General features: G+C 35.0%; 3 protein-coding genes across 3 annotated transcripts; 2 read left to right on the top strand and 1 right to left on the bottom strand.

Moving 5' to 3' along the window:
* Positions 1 to 2,788: 2,788 nt before the first annotated feature.
* On the top strand, positions 2,789 to 4,820 carry LOC120087299 (polyadenylate-binding protein-interacting protein 5-like). Its single transcript, XM_039044250.1, has 3 exons — positions 2,789 to 2,989; positions 3,605 to 4,126; positions 4,309 to 4,820. Exons 2-3 carry the CDS (start codon positions 3,647 to 3,649, stop codon positions 4,462 to 4,464), a joined length of 636 nt encoding a protein of 211 aa, XP_038900178.1. The 5' UTR covers positions 2,789 to 2,989; positions 3,605 to 3,646; the 3' UTR covers positions 4,465 to 4,820.
* A 1,354-nt stretch (positions 4,821 to 6,174) lies between these two features.
* On the top strand, positions 6,175 to 8,963 carry LOC120086245 (dnaJ homolog subfamily B member 1). Its single transcript, XM_039042792.1, has 3 exons — positions 6,175 to 6,720; positions 7,328 to 7,734; positions 8,333 to 8,963. The coding sequence occupies exons 1-3, from the start codon at positions 6,556 to 6,558 to the stop codon at positions 8,769 to 8,771; spliced, it is 1,011 nt and encodes a 336-aa protein (XP_038898720.1). The 5' UTR covers positions 6,175 to 6,555; the 3' UTR covers positions 8,772 to 8,963.
* A 455-nt stretch (positions 8,964 to 9,418) lies between these two features.
* On the bottom strand, positions 9,419 to 15,817 carry LOC120086244. The gene is made up of 5 exons (XM_039042791.1): positions 15,578 to 15,817; positions 12,049 to 14,370; positions 11,343 to 11,463; positions 10,603 to 10,662; positions 9,419 to 10,520 (listed from the first exon to the last, which is right to left on the bottom strand). Exons 2-5 carry the CDS (start codon positions 14,190 to 14,192, stop codon positions 9,486 to 9,488), a joined length of 3,360 nt encoding a protein of 1,119 aa, XP_038898719.1. The 5' UTR covers positions 14,193 to 14,370; positions 15,578 to 15,817; the 3' UTR covers positions 9,419 to 9,485.
* Between the last annotated feature and the right edge of the window lie 288 nt (positions 15,818 to 16,105).

The raw sequence follows: 16,105 nt of genomic DNA, 5'->3' as shown, positions 1-16,105 counted from the left end.
AAAAAAAAAACATAATTATCGTCGTTTTTTATATATAAAACCTACAATTTTAGAAGAAAGAATAACTGTTTGTTTTAGAAAATATATGTTGCGATCAACTGAACATGCGTTTATAATCATAACATAAAGTTCTTAGTTGTGCTTTGTGAATGCATGATATGAAAAAACGAAGTGAAATATACTTTTAAAGAAAACAATGAAATATTCATTTTTTAAAAAATAACCTAAAGAGTGTTCTCTCAATTTTCTTGGAGATTGAATGAATTTGTAGTAGGAATGTCTACAAGAATGAGATTTTAATGTCGACAAAATTATCAATTTGTTGTTAAACACGCTTCGGTAACCATTTCAATTTTTTGTTTTTAAAAATAACGTCATATATGTTTGATAACTATTTTTTGTTTTCTGTTTCAAAAAAAACATAAAAGTAGAATTTTTTTTAGCAATTATTTTAGTTTTTCAATTCTATAATAACGAAGAAAAATAAATTACTATTTGATAATTATTTTTAGGAAAAATTGTGAAAAACATCTTCTTGGTCGTAGGGACAATTACACCCTCAAACTTTGACTTATATAGTTGTAGAATCGAACACTCAAACGTTTAATGGTAAAAACTGAACCCCGAAACCTCCAAACTTACAAACGTGTACAAATTTAACCTTTAAATATTTAGGTTCCGTTTGGTAACCATTTTGTTTTTTGTTTTTGTTTTCTAAAATCAAGTCTATGAGCACTATTTCTACCTTCAAATTTCTTCATTTGTTATCTATTTTTTACTAATGATTTAAAAAATCAAGCCAAATTTTGAGAATAAGTAGCTTTAAAAAAGTTGTTCTTGTTTTTGGAATTTAGCTAAGAATTCAACCATTGTATTTAAGAAAGATACAAAATCATTGTAATAAATGTAAACGAAATAGGCTTAATTTTCAAAAACAAAAACCAAAATTCAAATAGTTACTAAATAAAGTGTTAATTATAAAAATTAAACGTCTAATTAGTTACATAATCATCCAATTGTTGCTCTGTTTTCAATCTTTCCTTAATGTTAAACATTGAAGAAGGCTAAAAGGTGAAGAAGAAGAGGCCAAGGTAACTGGGGATCCTTAATTGAACAACGATACCTCAAACTTCATCTCATTTATATTGATAAATGGGAATGCCAACGGGGAATGCCCGCCCTCTTAGAGGTGGGTCCACGTGGGGCTCATTCTTGCGAAAAAAATAAACATTCAAGAATTTTATTTGGTAATCATTTCGTTTTTTTTAAAAAAAATTAAGTCTATAGACACTACTTCCACCCTGATCTTTTTTTTTATTTACTTTTTACTAATGATTAGAAAATCCAGCCAAATTTTGAAAATTAAAAAAAAAATAGCTTTTAAAAACTGGTTTTTGTTTTTGTAATTTAGCTAAGAATTCAACAATTATATTTAAAAAAATGATAAGAAATAGGGAAGAAATAGACTTTATTTTCAAAATAAAAACAAAATGGTTATCAAACAGAGTTTAAATTTCTCGTATCCTTATCGATTTATTTTTCTTTTCAAAACAACATGAAACAAAAACATTTATAATTTTTAACATGTTTACATTTTGTCAATATCTCTATCATTTCCGATGTTGGATTTTCCATTTATAAAAATAAAAATAGGATTATCAAGTATCAACAAAGTTAGTAAAGTCAATTCGAGTATAAATCAATCTTATATCTTTCGTGAAGAGGTTAAATAGTCAAGAATATTCAAATATTTCATCTCCATATATTCTTGAACTAAAAAATAATAATAGTAAATGATAAATAATAAATAAAAACAAAAGTAGATGAAGGTCACACTCTTCAAATGACATATTTGTCTTTGTAAGCTTAAGTTTTTAACTTTACTTTTTAAACTTCAATCAATTTTAAATTAATCATTATTGTTAGTTTAAACTTAATTTTTACAAATTGAAAAAATAAATCGACGTTAAATTACAAGTTTAGTCTATGAACTTTTAAATTTATCTAGTTTTAAACTCTAAAAAATATTTAATAGACTTTCTAAGTTTTCAGGTATGTATGTAGTCTTTAAATTTTTTATTTTTTTATATAATATGTCATTGCCATATTTGACACTTTTTATATTTCACACACCTACCCAACGCAAAATTAAACTAATTTTAAAGGTTAATTTTTATATCAGACATAAAATAGACCTAATCAATTTAACTAATTGTTAAAGTTTATTTAAAGTACATTTGGAACCGTAAAAATACATGGATTAAAATTTTAAAGAAAAATCAAAATAACCCAAGGAAATTTAAAAAAAAATAATCAATTTATACATTTAAACTTCATCACTTAAAATTCCAAACTAATAATTATGTCAATTAAAATCTAATATAATTAGACGAGTGGTTTTTCAACTTCTCATTTTCCACTACTTTTCTTTACTTATTTGAAAATAATTATACAATAATTATTTTATATAACTGAAAATGAATTAATTGTAAATGGATAGATATAAAGCAAAATTAATTCACTCGTAAAATAAAATTTTAATTATAGCAACTCCAAAGCTTAGATTTATTGTATAAATGGATATTTTATTCAAATTTAAATTATTAATAAGAAATAAATAAATAATTATCGTTACACGTATTGAAACGGCGGCTAGGCTCCGTAACTGACGGTTTGTTTTTTCCGTTACTTCTGAGACCGTGCTAACGGCGCCATCCCAACCGCGGAACATCTTATCCTTGTGTCCAAACAAGCTCCTCAAAATCAATCATCAAAATCTGAAGTAAAAAGTCTTATATAGTCTGCTTATACACAACCATGAGGATCTTCTTCGAGACTCGTCAATCTCAGTTCCTTTTTTATTGACCCTCAACTTTCCGATCATTCCCTCATTTCAATCTTCAGTTCATCCTTGAAGTGATTAGGATTTCATAATTTCTTTCCCCTTTGTTGAAATTCGCCTCTCAAGATCGAGATTTTGTCTCCGAGGGTGAGTTTCTTCTTTGGATGTCCGATCGTCGTTGTAGGTCTTGAATTCTCAAGTTTCTCTTTGGATTTCACTGTTTTTTGCGTGTATTTTTGAACTCAGGAGTGAAATAGATGAAGTTTTGTAAATTGATATGTGTTCTGTTATCCAACTGCTTTGCTTTGGTTTGTAATCAAGATTTGCTTTCCGATTGTGAAGTGATGAAATCTTATTTAGTAAATGTTAGCTTTGGATATTTGGATTTTCTTCTTTTGAATCTTGGTTTTGAAGTGGTTCGTTGTACAGGATTTGATTCTTTTGATGTTGCCTTAGTCTGATCTTTGCTTTTCTTGGAGTTCGTTTGAACTTTTTATCGGCATAGTTCGCAACGAATTTAGATAGTCAACTTCTAGTGAAGAAAGATAGATTTAGTTAATATTTTCTTTCTGATCATCAGTTTTATGCTTCCAATTGCTAAAAAATTTATATTGCTGTGAAATTGTGAGTGGATTATGTGATGAAGCTCTGTGGAGTTTTCTTGATCTGAATATTTATGGTCATGCCTGAGTGGAATGCTATGAGTTATGTACTTACTTAATTCTTCTTTCGTTCTTTTTTTCGGGTTAAATTGTTTTGCAGGAAGGACTGGACAAGATAGCAATCGTTTCTGCATCTGGTGCAATGAATCCACATGGATCATCTTTGAATCCATATGCAACATCCTACATTCCACTCTCTCAGAGAGGGGCTAACAGAACTTTTGTAGCGGAAAACTCTTCGAGGGAAAATATTGGGTCTAAGAGAACTTTTATAGTGGAAAACGCTTCGAGGGAAAATATTGGGGCTAACTTGCCTGGATATTCTGAACAGTGTGTATATAATCCTCCATATAGCAACATTTCCCCTCGTTTAAATATGCATCATGGTAAAAAGGCACCTGTTGCAGCTGCTTCTGCTGTGAAGAATCACCCTTTTCATGGATCATTGTCACAACAAAGTGGTGATTTGACAGAAATGGAGATGTTTGATAGAGAAGTTAACATGGATCTTGAATTGCTTCAAGTCAGTTTCCCTGGACTTTCTGAACAGTCCCTTACCGATGTCTATTTTGCGAACAAAGGTGATTTGGATGCTGCTATAGACATGCTGAGCCAGCTTGAGGTTTTCTCTATCTCCCCTCGTTCATTTTCTTGCTTTTATCTTAAACAGTTGAACAAACTTGGTCGACGAACATTTCTATGCTTGTGATTTGCATTATTTATACCATATATAATGATCTCGAACACATTGTGAATGGTAAACATGGTTAACTAACTCTTTTGCCGGTTTAATTTGACATTTAGAACAAACATCCACATGATGTTGAATACGACCCTGAAAGTCTCCCAGACACTTTGGACATCGGTGATATCTCCGAATCCGGGTTTGTAGCTGTTGATCAAGCCTCTTTCAGAATGAAGAATGTAGCCAATCATGCAAGTACTTCATCCAGATTCTAAGAGTGTCTGTTGGTTTTGAGAAGTGAACTTCTCTTTCCCTTTCTGGGTTTTCTTTGATTACTTTTTTACTATATAAGTAAACATCTTCCTTTGGGATAAGGTATCCTCTCTGGTTATAGGATTGTATAGTGTTATGAGTTCCTTGTACTTGCACGAACTCATTTGCAATGGTGGTGTTATCTTCATTTCGACCGATCAAAAAGATCGAAATATAGCCGAGCTTTGCCCTTCTACACTTCTTTTGTGTTGTGTTGTAGGGTACACACATACCTCACAAAAACAGCTTCATATTTGAACTATTTGGATTCATAGAGTTGTATGTCTATTGCTTCGATAGACTTTTTGAAATTGGACCACTTTTCTTGTTGCTGTCCTTTCCTATTTTGATCAGTTTGCTTAAACGTCGTCTATCCAAACAAAACTATCCTTATCCCATGGAAGAAGGATTCTAAGGCTTCTAACTTTTTAATTCTAATCGATCATAAATTATTTCAAGATATGTCCATTATTGAATCTAAAATATCTTGATGAATTATTGTTGGGTTGTTTTAGTTCATCTTTTTAAGATAAAATAAATCATATTATAAATTTGGTCTCTAAGTCAATTTTGAAACAAGAGATAAACTTCAATGTATTTTCTATAATTTAGTAAAAAAGAAAGGGAAAAAAAATTATGGGTTTAAATCCTATTTTAGTCCCCGAACTTTGAATCTTGTTCTATTTTGGTCCTTAAACTTTAAAAAATATTCGTTTTGATCCCTAAAACTCTTAAAAAAATTATTTTGGTCTCTACTATTAAAATTATGTTAACTATTCAACTGAAATGTGAGAATATGACTAGATTCTAGATGTGTTGAGCAAAATCAAGATGAAGTATTATGTAGCACAGACATAGATACGATTACACGATACGGATATGGCGATTCATCAATTTCTAAAAAACTAAGATATGGATACGTCTAAGTATTGATACATTAAAGATATATAAAAAAATAACTAAAAAAGCAACATCTAAGATGTTGAAGTCCAATAGTTAATAAAATGCAATAGAAAAGTGACTCATATTACAAAGAAGAAAAAGATTAGAGGGAGAAGTATGAAGATAAACGAAAAACTTCTTCGTTGAATAGTTTTAGATTGTGAAAGATTAGATGAGTTGTTTGTCTTTTTTCTTTAAAAAATATACACATAGAAATAGATATGTCAAACCGCGTGTCAGATACGTATCACGGATTCTTTGCCTCACATGAAGTATGTGTGCTTCAAAGGTGAAGTACAATATCAACCACCAGTACACCAAAATATTAAATAATTAAAATTTTGAACTAAAAATGTATTTTAAATTCTTCCACTTTGCCACTTTATTTAAATTGAAACTCTAAATTTTTTAGCATAATTAACTTCTTTGGTAGTCATCGAAAATACAAATCACCCTGTTGTTTTGTTAAAAAGTTAACAAAATCTTATCAAAATAAGTACTTTTTAAAAGTGTAAGAACTAAAACAAAAATTTTTAAAGGTTTAGATACCAAAAATATAATATTCATATTTTAAAAAATTTAGAGAGTAAAATAGAATATTATTAAAAAATAACGAAGTAGAATAAGATTTAAACCAAGAATAATGATAAAGAAAAACAATAAATGAGCAAAACGAGAATTTGAAAATTCACCGCGAGTTTCGGTTATAAAATCCTAACATTCTCAGCAAACGCGGTATTGATATAAATCCCCAGCTACGTGCATCACAATATCGACACACGAGTTCTTCTTCCTTTCTCAATTCTGTACGATTTGTTTAATTTTTTCCATAAATCGAAGTTTATTAGTCCAATTTCATTGAGACGAAATCATCGATCGATCCAGAAGTTTGACTTTCGTGTTCCCAATCCACAGCGAAGGATCGATTCATCAAAAGATTTGTCTGAAATTGTATATTTCTTTTGTAATTTCATGTTTTGGCTTATGGTTTGTGAGCCAACACGGACGAATACGAGTTGAAGATCATTTAGAAGATCTGGGTCTTTTTGAAAGAGACCTAGTTCTAGGGATTTTGAGCGATTGGATCTGATTTTTGCTGGAATCGATCGAGAATGGGAGTAGATTATTACAACATATTGAAGGTGAACAGGAACGCCAATGACGATGATCTCAAGAAGGCGTATAGAAGATTGGCTATGAAATGGCACCCTGATAAAAACCCCAACAACAAGAAAGAAGCTGAAACCAAATTCAAGCAGATCTCCGAGGCTTATGAGGCAAGATTTTGTCTCTCTTGTTTATTAGATCCCTAAAAGTGGTTTAATTTTCTAATTCTTCTTCAGCTTATAATTACTCTTTAGGGAAAATTTGTTTCCACATCTTTTTAGTCCTATTTTCTCATGATTTGGGCCGTGAGAATGAGAATGAATTAGGGTGTACTTTTGTTTCTTTGCTGAAACAATCTATAGAATTTTGCTTAGATGGCCAACAAACATGATTGGAAATTTGGAAGCCTAAATTTTCTTGTGCTTAGGAGGAAGAAAGAACCCTACATGGCTCAAACGGTTTTGTTTTAGGTGTATTAGAGTTACCTCTTTACCATTTTCAAACTCTCCAACGCTCCATTTCAGGAATTTATGATCTTTGTGGTTCTGTGTTATTTTGTCTTCGGGATTGAAATCAGACTTTATCAGATGATTTTTTTCTGTTTCTAATTCATTTCTCTGCCAATGACTAAAAACCAATTATCCAAACTGTTATTTTGTCTTCGGGATTGAAATCAGATGATTTTTTTTCTGTTTCTAATTCATTTCTCTGCCAATAACTAGAAACCAATTATCCAAACTGTTTGTATAATCACCAGAAGAAAGTTTTATAATACAGGTATTGAGCGACCCCCAGAAGAAGGCTATTTATGATCAATATGGTGAAGAAGGATTGAAAGATATGCCACCACCAGGCAGTGGAAGCTTCCCATTTGGAAATGGTGGTGGTGGCGGCGGGTCAAGCGGGTTTAATCCAAGGAATGCAGAGGATATTTTTGCAGAATTTTTTGGGAGCAGCCCTTTTGGGTTTGGTTCATCAGGACCGGGGAAGTCTATGAGGTACCAGTCAGAGGGAGTTTTTGGAGGATTTGGTGGAAGTGAAAACATTTTCAGAACATACAGTGAAAGTGTAACACCAAAGAAACCTCCACCAGTTGAGAGCAAATTGCCCTGCACTCTTGAGGAGCTGTATTCAGGATCAACAAGGAAAATGAAGATTTCAAGAACCGTAGTTGATGCAAACGGGTATGCAATTTTCATCTGTTTTCAGCTTCTTGCTTTTCATTTAGCTTCCGTTTAAAGAGAAAGAGAAGTAAAAAGGAGTTACAAAAGGAGGGTCTAGCATGAAATTGAACATAAAGACTGTAATTACTGCTGAAGAATTTCTTATGATATGATTGGTGTACACTATTACGAGAACAATCATAGCACTTTCTTTTGTCTGAAAGGATATGATAAATGTTGTGGTTGACTTGATTTTCAACAATAACGAGACTATGATCTTGATTTTCAACAATAACGAGACTATGATCCATAAAATATTACCCCAGAAAATTCTATTATTAGACGTGTGGTTGCATTTTGGTGACACTTTTATCAGGATGAAAGTACTGGTTTGTTTGGCTAAACGTTGCTTCTCTTGTGTGAGGTTGGCAAGATCTACTCATTGTAGTCGCAAATTTACACTTTGTAGGGTAAAAAGGATGGGATTTAAATGGTTAGAATGACCCTATATGACCCTTGTTATAGGCTCCTGGAATTGGAGTATGGATATTTTTACATTTTCCCTAGTTGGTTCTTCTCTAATGAATTCTGCTCCATCTTATGTTTGAAAACGTTACAGACGACAACTCCCCGAGACGGAGATATTGACCATCGATGTGAAGCCCGGTTGGAAGAAAGGAACCAAAATCACCTTCCCAGATAAAGGAAACGAACAACCAAACCAACTACCTGCAGATCTAGTATTTGTTATTGATGAGAAGCCCCATGATGTTTTCAAAAGAGATGGCAATGATATCATCATGAACCATAGGGTAACATTAGCAGAGGCATTGGGTGGAACTACTATAAATCTTACCACGCTTGATGGTCGTAACCTGTCTATACCCGTAATAGACATTGTTAGCCCGGGCTACGAGCTCGTGATAGCCAGAGAGGGAATGCCAATTGTAAGAGAGCCCGGTAACCGAGGTGATTTAAAGATCAAATTCGATGTGAAATTCCCAACAAGATTAACCCCCGAGCAACGAGCAGGACTCAAACGTGCTTTGGGAGGTTGATGAAGAAGATATTGGTGATATTTGGTCTACTACCAAAGGTGAAAGCTATATACGTAGGGTCAATAAAACCATATGCCCTCATATATCTAGGTGTCCACTCTTGTAACTTATCCATAATTGTTCTTTCATTTGTAAGCTGTAACATTTTGTTTTTCCAGTTAGTTTTGTATTTATTGTCTAATAATTTTCACATTGTTCTTTCCTTTGTTAAAAAAAAAAAAAAAGCATTTTCTTTTATTATTTAGAAGAAACACCGACGTTTTGCATTTTGAGTGGATACTCGAAAACTCTAAAATATTTAATACCCGAATAAGGCCAGCCCAACGTTACATTTGTCTGCACCGACAGACAAGTCCATAACAAAGAAACTTATAATTAATTAAGTAAATAAAAACCTGTCCTAGACTGTAATAAATATGAACCATAGACTGTAATAAATATGAACCAATGACTTGGTTTCCATGTCTTTTTTTTTTTTCCTTTTTTTTTTCTATAACTAAAAAGGTTAACCTCGGGATCGACCCAAAAGCTTATGCAAAATCCATGTAGAAGAGTCACGAAAAGAAGGGAAAAGAGGAAAAAAAAAAAAAAAAAAACTCGAGATTACAACAGAAATAGTAAGACAAAAGCTAAAAGGGTAAAGGATGTGAAAAGATGTAAAAGAGAAGAGATAAGGAACAAAGAATTTAACTTTACACATAACGAAAGAAAAATTCAAAATCCTCTATTATTTGAAGGGTTTGAAGAAGCTGATCTCCCAAATGCCCCATAAAACTGACCATTATTACCATGATGACTACTACTAAAATTGCTAGTAGGCTGTAAATTGTTGTTGATGTTATGGCCTTGCTGAGGAGCCCACCATGTCCCTTGTTGACTTACATTTAAGGGAGGAGGGTGCCCTATGGGTTGCTGTTGGTTCACCATGTAGTGAGCTCTAATCGACGGCTGCTGAAACCCACGTACGGGCAGCTGCTGCTGCGAGTGCGAGGGAGGAGGCATTTGATGCTGTGATGTTGCTGCTTGTGGTTGCCACTCTGGGATATCGTCATCATCGTCATTCCAAGGCTGTATAGAAACCGAACTGAAGCCCCTTTCTCCCCAATTTGCAGTGGAGATGTTTTTACTTAAGTTTTGTCCGTATTTGTGCACAAGCTCTCGCATTTGCTCTACTGGACGAGACCCAGTTTGGGAAACTGGTTGGAACGTGGGTGGCCTCGAGGACTGCCCTCGAGGAGTAGGAGGGTGGTTGTTCTGCGATGAAAACCCAGGAGGGTTTGCAGAACCAGAGAAGTTAAATTCAGGGAGATCGTCATCATCCCGAGCACTTGATGGACCAAATCCGGGAGGGATGTCATCGTCACCATCGGCATCATCATCCTCCTCAGGTGGAGGATGAGTGGCAACGATGGGAAAATAACCATGAGGCATAGTCTCTTTAGGGGAAATATTATTAGGTTTCAAGTTCGATGTCTCCTGTGGTCTTCTAGAACTAAAATGTTGCTTTTTTGAACTGCGTTTGTGGTGTGACGTTGAGTTTGGTGACATGGACGTTAATTGAGTTTTTCTCCATACAACAACGCCTATTAAGCCATTTTCAATTGCATTAAGTGCCTCATTAGTTTCCTTTAGAAGGATCCTGCCAAGCATTTCAAGAATTCTTCTATGTGGAGGGCAAAAATAAAATTCAACCCCAGAACCAGGCTCCGCTATACCAACTCGCTCGTCCATGACATACGACTCGGCCACCTGCAAGACATGAAATTTTGAGTATAAAAACGGAAGCAAAATGACAAGGAAAACACTTCCAAGGAAACACCTAATCTATTACCTCTCGTAGATCTGCTCGTTCACTTTCAGGGCGTCCCTCCTTCACATCCAAATGAAGAACCTGCAAGAGTATAAAGATTTAACATTTCCAACAAAACCCAAAAACAAGAGCAAGACATATTAACAGGTTTTTATTATACCAAAATGTTATGTACGACCCTCCCGAATTTATTTGGTTTTTGAAAGAAAATTGAAAACAAACTTTTTGAAAATGGCGGCCATCAAAAGGCCATCTGTTTTGACGATTCAATTGAATTGTAATTGCAATGCTTCAATTGTCCTAATAGTTTGTTCAAATATCTCGAAACTGTCAAGCGGATTTGAGTTGATTTCACATTTTTCAGAAAGCATATGCCATTATATGAACAGGATAAATCTTATTCAACGGAACTATGTATGTGATGTCTGCACGGTTTAACTACGCATTACAGTTTAACAAATTTTCATGAAAATCTGAGAAGCAGCATTTCGCTTGCACGAAAATTGGATGTAAAAATGAATGAAATTGCATTTTTCTTTACAACCAAGATGTGGAATGGTTGCCCAAAACATCCGTCGCAAGAGTAAATAATAACCAATTATTATCCCAAGCATGGTTGCCAAAAGGTTTGGACGGAAAATACTGAAGAAAAGTTCAAAGATACTTTGCTCTTTCATCTTTTGTTTTTGTTCTTTTTTGTCCCCGGGAGTGGATTTCAAGTGGATATCATTTTCTGTACAACAAAAATAAACAATAGATACCATAACGGCACGACTCCGAGATAATGGAAGCTCTTGAAGGAACTTCTCAAACGCATCCAATCTGACTCTCCCTTTGATTTCAAGAATGCCAGGCCAATCTTTCGCTGAAGTCCTTTCACCACTGCAGCAGAGCAAACCAATTAAGAAAAACCCCATCAAGAACCAGAATTCAATTCATGATCCAAAAGCCAATTGAAGCAAGAGAAATTAAAATCAACCAATCACTCCTCCATCCCATCAACCAAAAAGAGAGAAATATTGTCTACAGAGTCCAGTTTTAAACCCATGTTAAAGATATCAACAAGTCAAATTTCAACACATAATAAGCCTCAATCAAGGAAACCAACATCCTCAACACACCAGATCCTCGATTATAGAGACAACACAACTAATATATCAAGCATTCAAAACCATCAACTAAAACTTGACAAATATATAAATAAATCAGAAGTTATCCCTTCAAAACTCTTTTGGTTGAAATATAAGCTCATCCAGCAGCTTAAATATCCCTTAAATATTAATAGTCACATGAGAAGATGCAAAAATGTGGAAAACATACGTGTTCATATAAAGCTGGCAGATAAGAAAACTAAGTCAAATATAGTTCAAGCAATATCATGAAAAATAAATATTTAACAAAAATATATGATTAACTTGAATACAATTACAGAGAAAGAAAAATCCAGCCTTGAGAGAAAATGCACACCTTATGTAGGTACCCACGACTGAGGTCATTGTCGAAATGTTGTACTGGAGAATGCCATCCCAAAGATGTTCCAACTTAAATGTGCTAGCAAGAGATTCTGTCCCAGATTTTGCATTATTATCACTAGATTTTGCGGCGTCATTCCTGTCAGATGTTCTTAAACCAGCTTGGTTGTCATTAGAATCAACGTCGGCTTTACTAGGACTAGGTTTCAAATCCACCTGGCCGGTAGAAGATGAGTCAATATCCGCTTTTGTGTGAGATTCCTCATTGTTCTTGTCTGTCCTGACATCAGTTGCACCTTTCGTAGTATGAGCTGCAGCCTTCAACCGAGAGCTAGGCTCTGACTCACCCTTCTCCAAAATAGGCGACAATTTGCCAGCATCTTCCGCTAAAATATCAAAAGGCGGCTCTGTATCAAGGGACTCCATGAACTCATCTAGGGAGACGATTGGAGGCAGTAACTCTGTATCCTTCAGTCCGTCATCAACCATGAGTCCTTGCATCAAATCACCTTCATTCGATGCAATTGTGAAGGTGTAATTATCCTTGTCAGATGCACCATTTTTCTGGCCAGAAATATTCTGTTCGTCTTTAATTGTTTCAGGTTCATTAGGAGACCCATTTTCAGTCTCATTCTTAGTACGTTGACTCTGAGAGAATGTAGAAGCCCCAGATGAGACATCTGTGGATGCATTATCGTATTCTTCAACTTCTACCTGGAACTCACCTTTATGTGTCTTCTTTACCAAACGCCTGATATCAACTTCAGAGTCGGGTAAAACTACCATCTGTGCAAATTCTTCAGCCTTCGCCATTCTCCACTCAGAAAGCTCCTTGGAAGCAAGTTCCTCGGCAGTCATCGAGCATAATCTTTCGGGGGTAATTTCCCCACTCATAACCCTTTCTCTCAGTTCAGGATTATTTCTGTCTTTCAGGTTGAATAAAAGGGACCTTCCTTTTTCCTTGTACTTTTTATTAACACCACTAAATAATTTAAATAATTCTTCTTCAATTTTAAATGCCAACGACTCGGGGGTCTGAACTGGTTTTGCTCCCTCGTTTTGATTTTCTACACCAACATCCATCTTCTGGAGTTCATCAGTTTGTGTTTCCTTTTTATCAGCTACACCTAAATCAGCCTCCAGTACCCAAGAGAGACCATTTTCTTGCAAAAGATCATCTTTAATAAAAAAGTTGTCCCCAAAAGAAATGTCTTCATACGACAAAACATTATTTGGTTGAAAGACTCGCCCATCATCATATCTCAATGTCTCTAAATCACTAACATTTACACACAGCGAATGTTTATCTAACATCTTTCCTACATTGTCTTCAAGAACAACAGAATCTAATTTTTCAGAAAATATTTTCTTTGAGTCATCAGATACATGACCAATAGCTGGACCAGATGACAAAGGATTTTCCTGCTTTGGAGTTGCAGACTTTTCAGCCTCCGCTGGAGGACTTTTTTCATCATTAGATGATTTTTCTTGCTCCTGTGATACCAAGGCTAATGCAGCAGTCAAGGATTCCCTCATCTTTGATCTCACAGATCCAGTTGGCTCATTTTGTATTTTGGAAGTTGGAATCGGCAGGGCAGTCTGGCCTTTGGAAGCATTGGAACGTTGATGTCCAACTTTAGTTGGATGCGATTCCATTTGCTGTACCTTTCTTTTAGTGCCTGCAGGGGAATGCACCGCTACAGGAGCCAAGGCATTGTTTGGTATTTGTAAATGAGGTCTTTTGGCTATTCCAGAAGCTTGTTGCAACCATGGCCGGTGTTCCACGGGTGCAAGTCGCTTATTATGCAGTGGAGACTGCTGTGAGGGAGAGTTAAAAGGCTCAGTCGATGCCTTGCGCTTCACGGGAAGTGACAGCACCCCTTCTGAAGTTCTCACCATGTTTCCAGTCCCTCCAAATTGATTGTCAGGTATTTGTAGTTGTTGCCGTCCAAAATTGCCAGCTTTAAGATCAACCTGTCCTCTTTGCATGCGTGATAGCATTCCACTCTGAGTTAGAGAACCACCAGAAATTGATTCCATTAATTCCATTTGCCTGTTAGGTACTAAATATTGATGCACGGAAGGATCATTGGAAGAAACTGCAACCCCTCTTTGAGCTTCTGATAGTGAAGATTCCATTTTGTTTGTTATAGGTTCTAACTGAAACTTTGCAACCTGGTATTAGATTCTTCAGAAACAAGATTGTTGACCAGGCTACAGCAGCAGCATCACACATAATAAATTTTCACTAGTTATGCGAACATGAAATATTGTCCAGGTGCTGTGCTTTATCATCCTTAAGAAAAAGCTTTAGCATCTGCATTTAGAACAGTATTATATCTTTCAGAATCAAAATCAACCAAGCACAAACCTATATCTTTGGCATCTGTATGTAGAACAAAACTATATCTTTCAGAATCAAAATACAACCAAGCACTGCAGACTTATATCAGAGTCAACTACACTGTTGATTTCTTTCAGAAACAGAATTGTGGTTTTAATAATCTACAATTCTGCACCGTTAATGTCCAAAACCAACAGTTAAACTCCATTAATACTTTATATAGTCATGCCCAGATTGTAAAATGCAGGAGTACAAACAGAGGAGTAACCTAAAAATAACTAAAACAAAGGTGTACACGAGTACAATTTATCAAACTCCATGTTCCAAATCAAATTTGGGGCACATGCCTCACTCAAGTAGACTAACAATATTGCCTTAAGGCATGAAGGCAAGGCTAAGGTACATAAGATTGACCATAAAATATCGCCTTAGGTATGCACTCAAGACAACCTCAGAGGCTATATAGTTGTGTAATAAGCATGAGACTAACACGTAAGAGGCTGATCTAATCAGGTTCATATACCCTATAAAAATGAAATAAATCTTCAGCTTCGAAAAGAAGACTCCTCCTCCATCCATTAAGATCCCAAATAGACTACGTTTACAAATTGGATCGATTCGGCATCACAAAACCTTTTTGTCACAAAAGTAAACCCAAAAGTGTACTGAATAGGCATTCATTTGCAGTTGACATAGTCGATAGTTAAGTAATCTTTTTTACTTTTATAAACTATATGTAACAAGACTGAACGATTCCCCACACCACCGAGCGATTAAGTGCCTGGATTTCTAGGAAAGTAATAAACTTTCCAGATTCAAAATGAATAGATCTGTACAATCTCACATAAACCCCTCGCATAACCTTAGAACACAAAGTCATCCACCAATACCCAATCTCATGAACCAAATCCCAAAAACTCATATTCAAAACAAAGAAAAAATCCGCCAAAGAACAAAGAACTAATTCACTCCAAGTAAAAGAAAACAACAGCAACAAGACGCAAAGCCAAGAAAACACCATGAATCCCACAATTATCACAGCAACATAAAAATAATCCAGAAACAACCCAGCCAAAAGCACACCAACAATCATTCCGAAACCTAAAACCCTAACCTAACACCTCCCCATCATCCAAATCTACAAGAACTGTTCAAAAAAGCAAGAAGCGAGCATACATACAGAAATAATCCGATACAGCATGAAACGGCGCGGCGAGCGGAGTGCCAGTGAGAGAAAGGTCCCAGATAAGGAAAAATCCAGAGAGAAGAGTGAAGACGACGGCGATACAAGCTGAAGCAGAGTTGAGAGGGAAATGGAAATGGATTTGAGAGGAAAGAGGTCTGGAAGAATCGAAGCTTTTGAGAGAAGAAAAATGTCGGGGGCCTTCAAGATACAAACCCTAGGAAAATTTAATCAATGACAGTCGAGTGAAATTTTCAATTTATCTGAACACTGCATCGTCTTCGCCGCCACGTGTCAGCCACATCGAAAGCGGTTATCTTAAATGGGATTCACACGTGCCGCAGGTACGTGTCAGATTTGATTTTTCCAGTTTGCACTACGATAAGACAATATGTCATCTGAAATGACGATTTTGGACAAATGTAACCTCCGTTTGAAAAGTTTTTTAAAATTTAAGTATAAAATTTCAAATAATAGCTGACATTAGTTTAGCTCAATTGTCATAGTATTTATACTATCTCAATT

This window comes from Benincasa hispida, chromosome 9 (genome assembly GCF_009727055.1).
Source record: "Benincasa hispida cultivar B227 chromosome 9, ASM972705v1, whole genome shotgun sequence".
Taxonomy (NCBI): Eukaryota; Viridiplantae; Streptophyta; class Magnoliopsida; order Cucurbitales; family Cucurbitaceae; genus Benincasa; species Benincasa hispida.
The sequence above is the reverse complement of the archived record's forward strand: the minus strand, read 5'-3'. Positions and strand labels throughout refer to the sequence as shown.

Excerpts from the sequence above, each read along its gene's own strand:
- LOC120087299 (XM_039044250.1), top strand. The coding sequence starts at position 3,647 with ATGAATCCACATGGATCATCTTTGAATCCATATGCAACATCCTACATT. Across the intron at positions 4,127-4,308 it reads ACATGCTGAGCCAGCTTGAG|AACAAACATCCACATGATGT; the intron begins GTTTTCTCTATC and ends TTTGACATTTAG.
- LOC120086245 (XM_039042792.1), top strand. The coding sequence starts at position 6,556 with ATGGGAGTAGATTATTACAACATATTGAAGGTGAACAGGAACGCCAAT. Across the intron at positions 6,721-7,327 it reads AGATCTCCGAGGCTTATGAG|GTATTGAGCGACCCCCAGAA; the intron begins GCAAGATTTTGT and ends TTTATAATACAG. Across the intron at positions 7,735-8,332 it reads ACCGTAGTTGATGCAAACGG|ACGACAACTCCCCGAGACGG; the intron begins GTATGCAATTTT and ends AAAACGTTACAG.
- LOC120086244 (XM_039042791.1), bottom strand. The coding sequence starts at position 14,192 with ATGGAATCTTCACTATCAGAAGCTCAAAGAGGGGTTGCAGTTTCTTCC. Across the intron at positions 11,464-12,048 it reads GTCGTGGGTACCTACATAAG|TGGTGAAAGGACTTCAGCGA; the intron begins GTGTGCATTTTC and ends GCTCTGCTGCAG. Across the intron at positions 10,521-10,602 it reads AACGAGCAGATCTACGAGAG|GTGGCCGAGTCGTATGTCAT; the intron begins GTAATAGATTAG and ends CATGTCTTGCAG.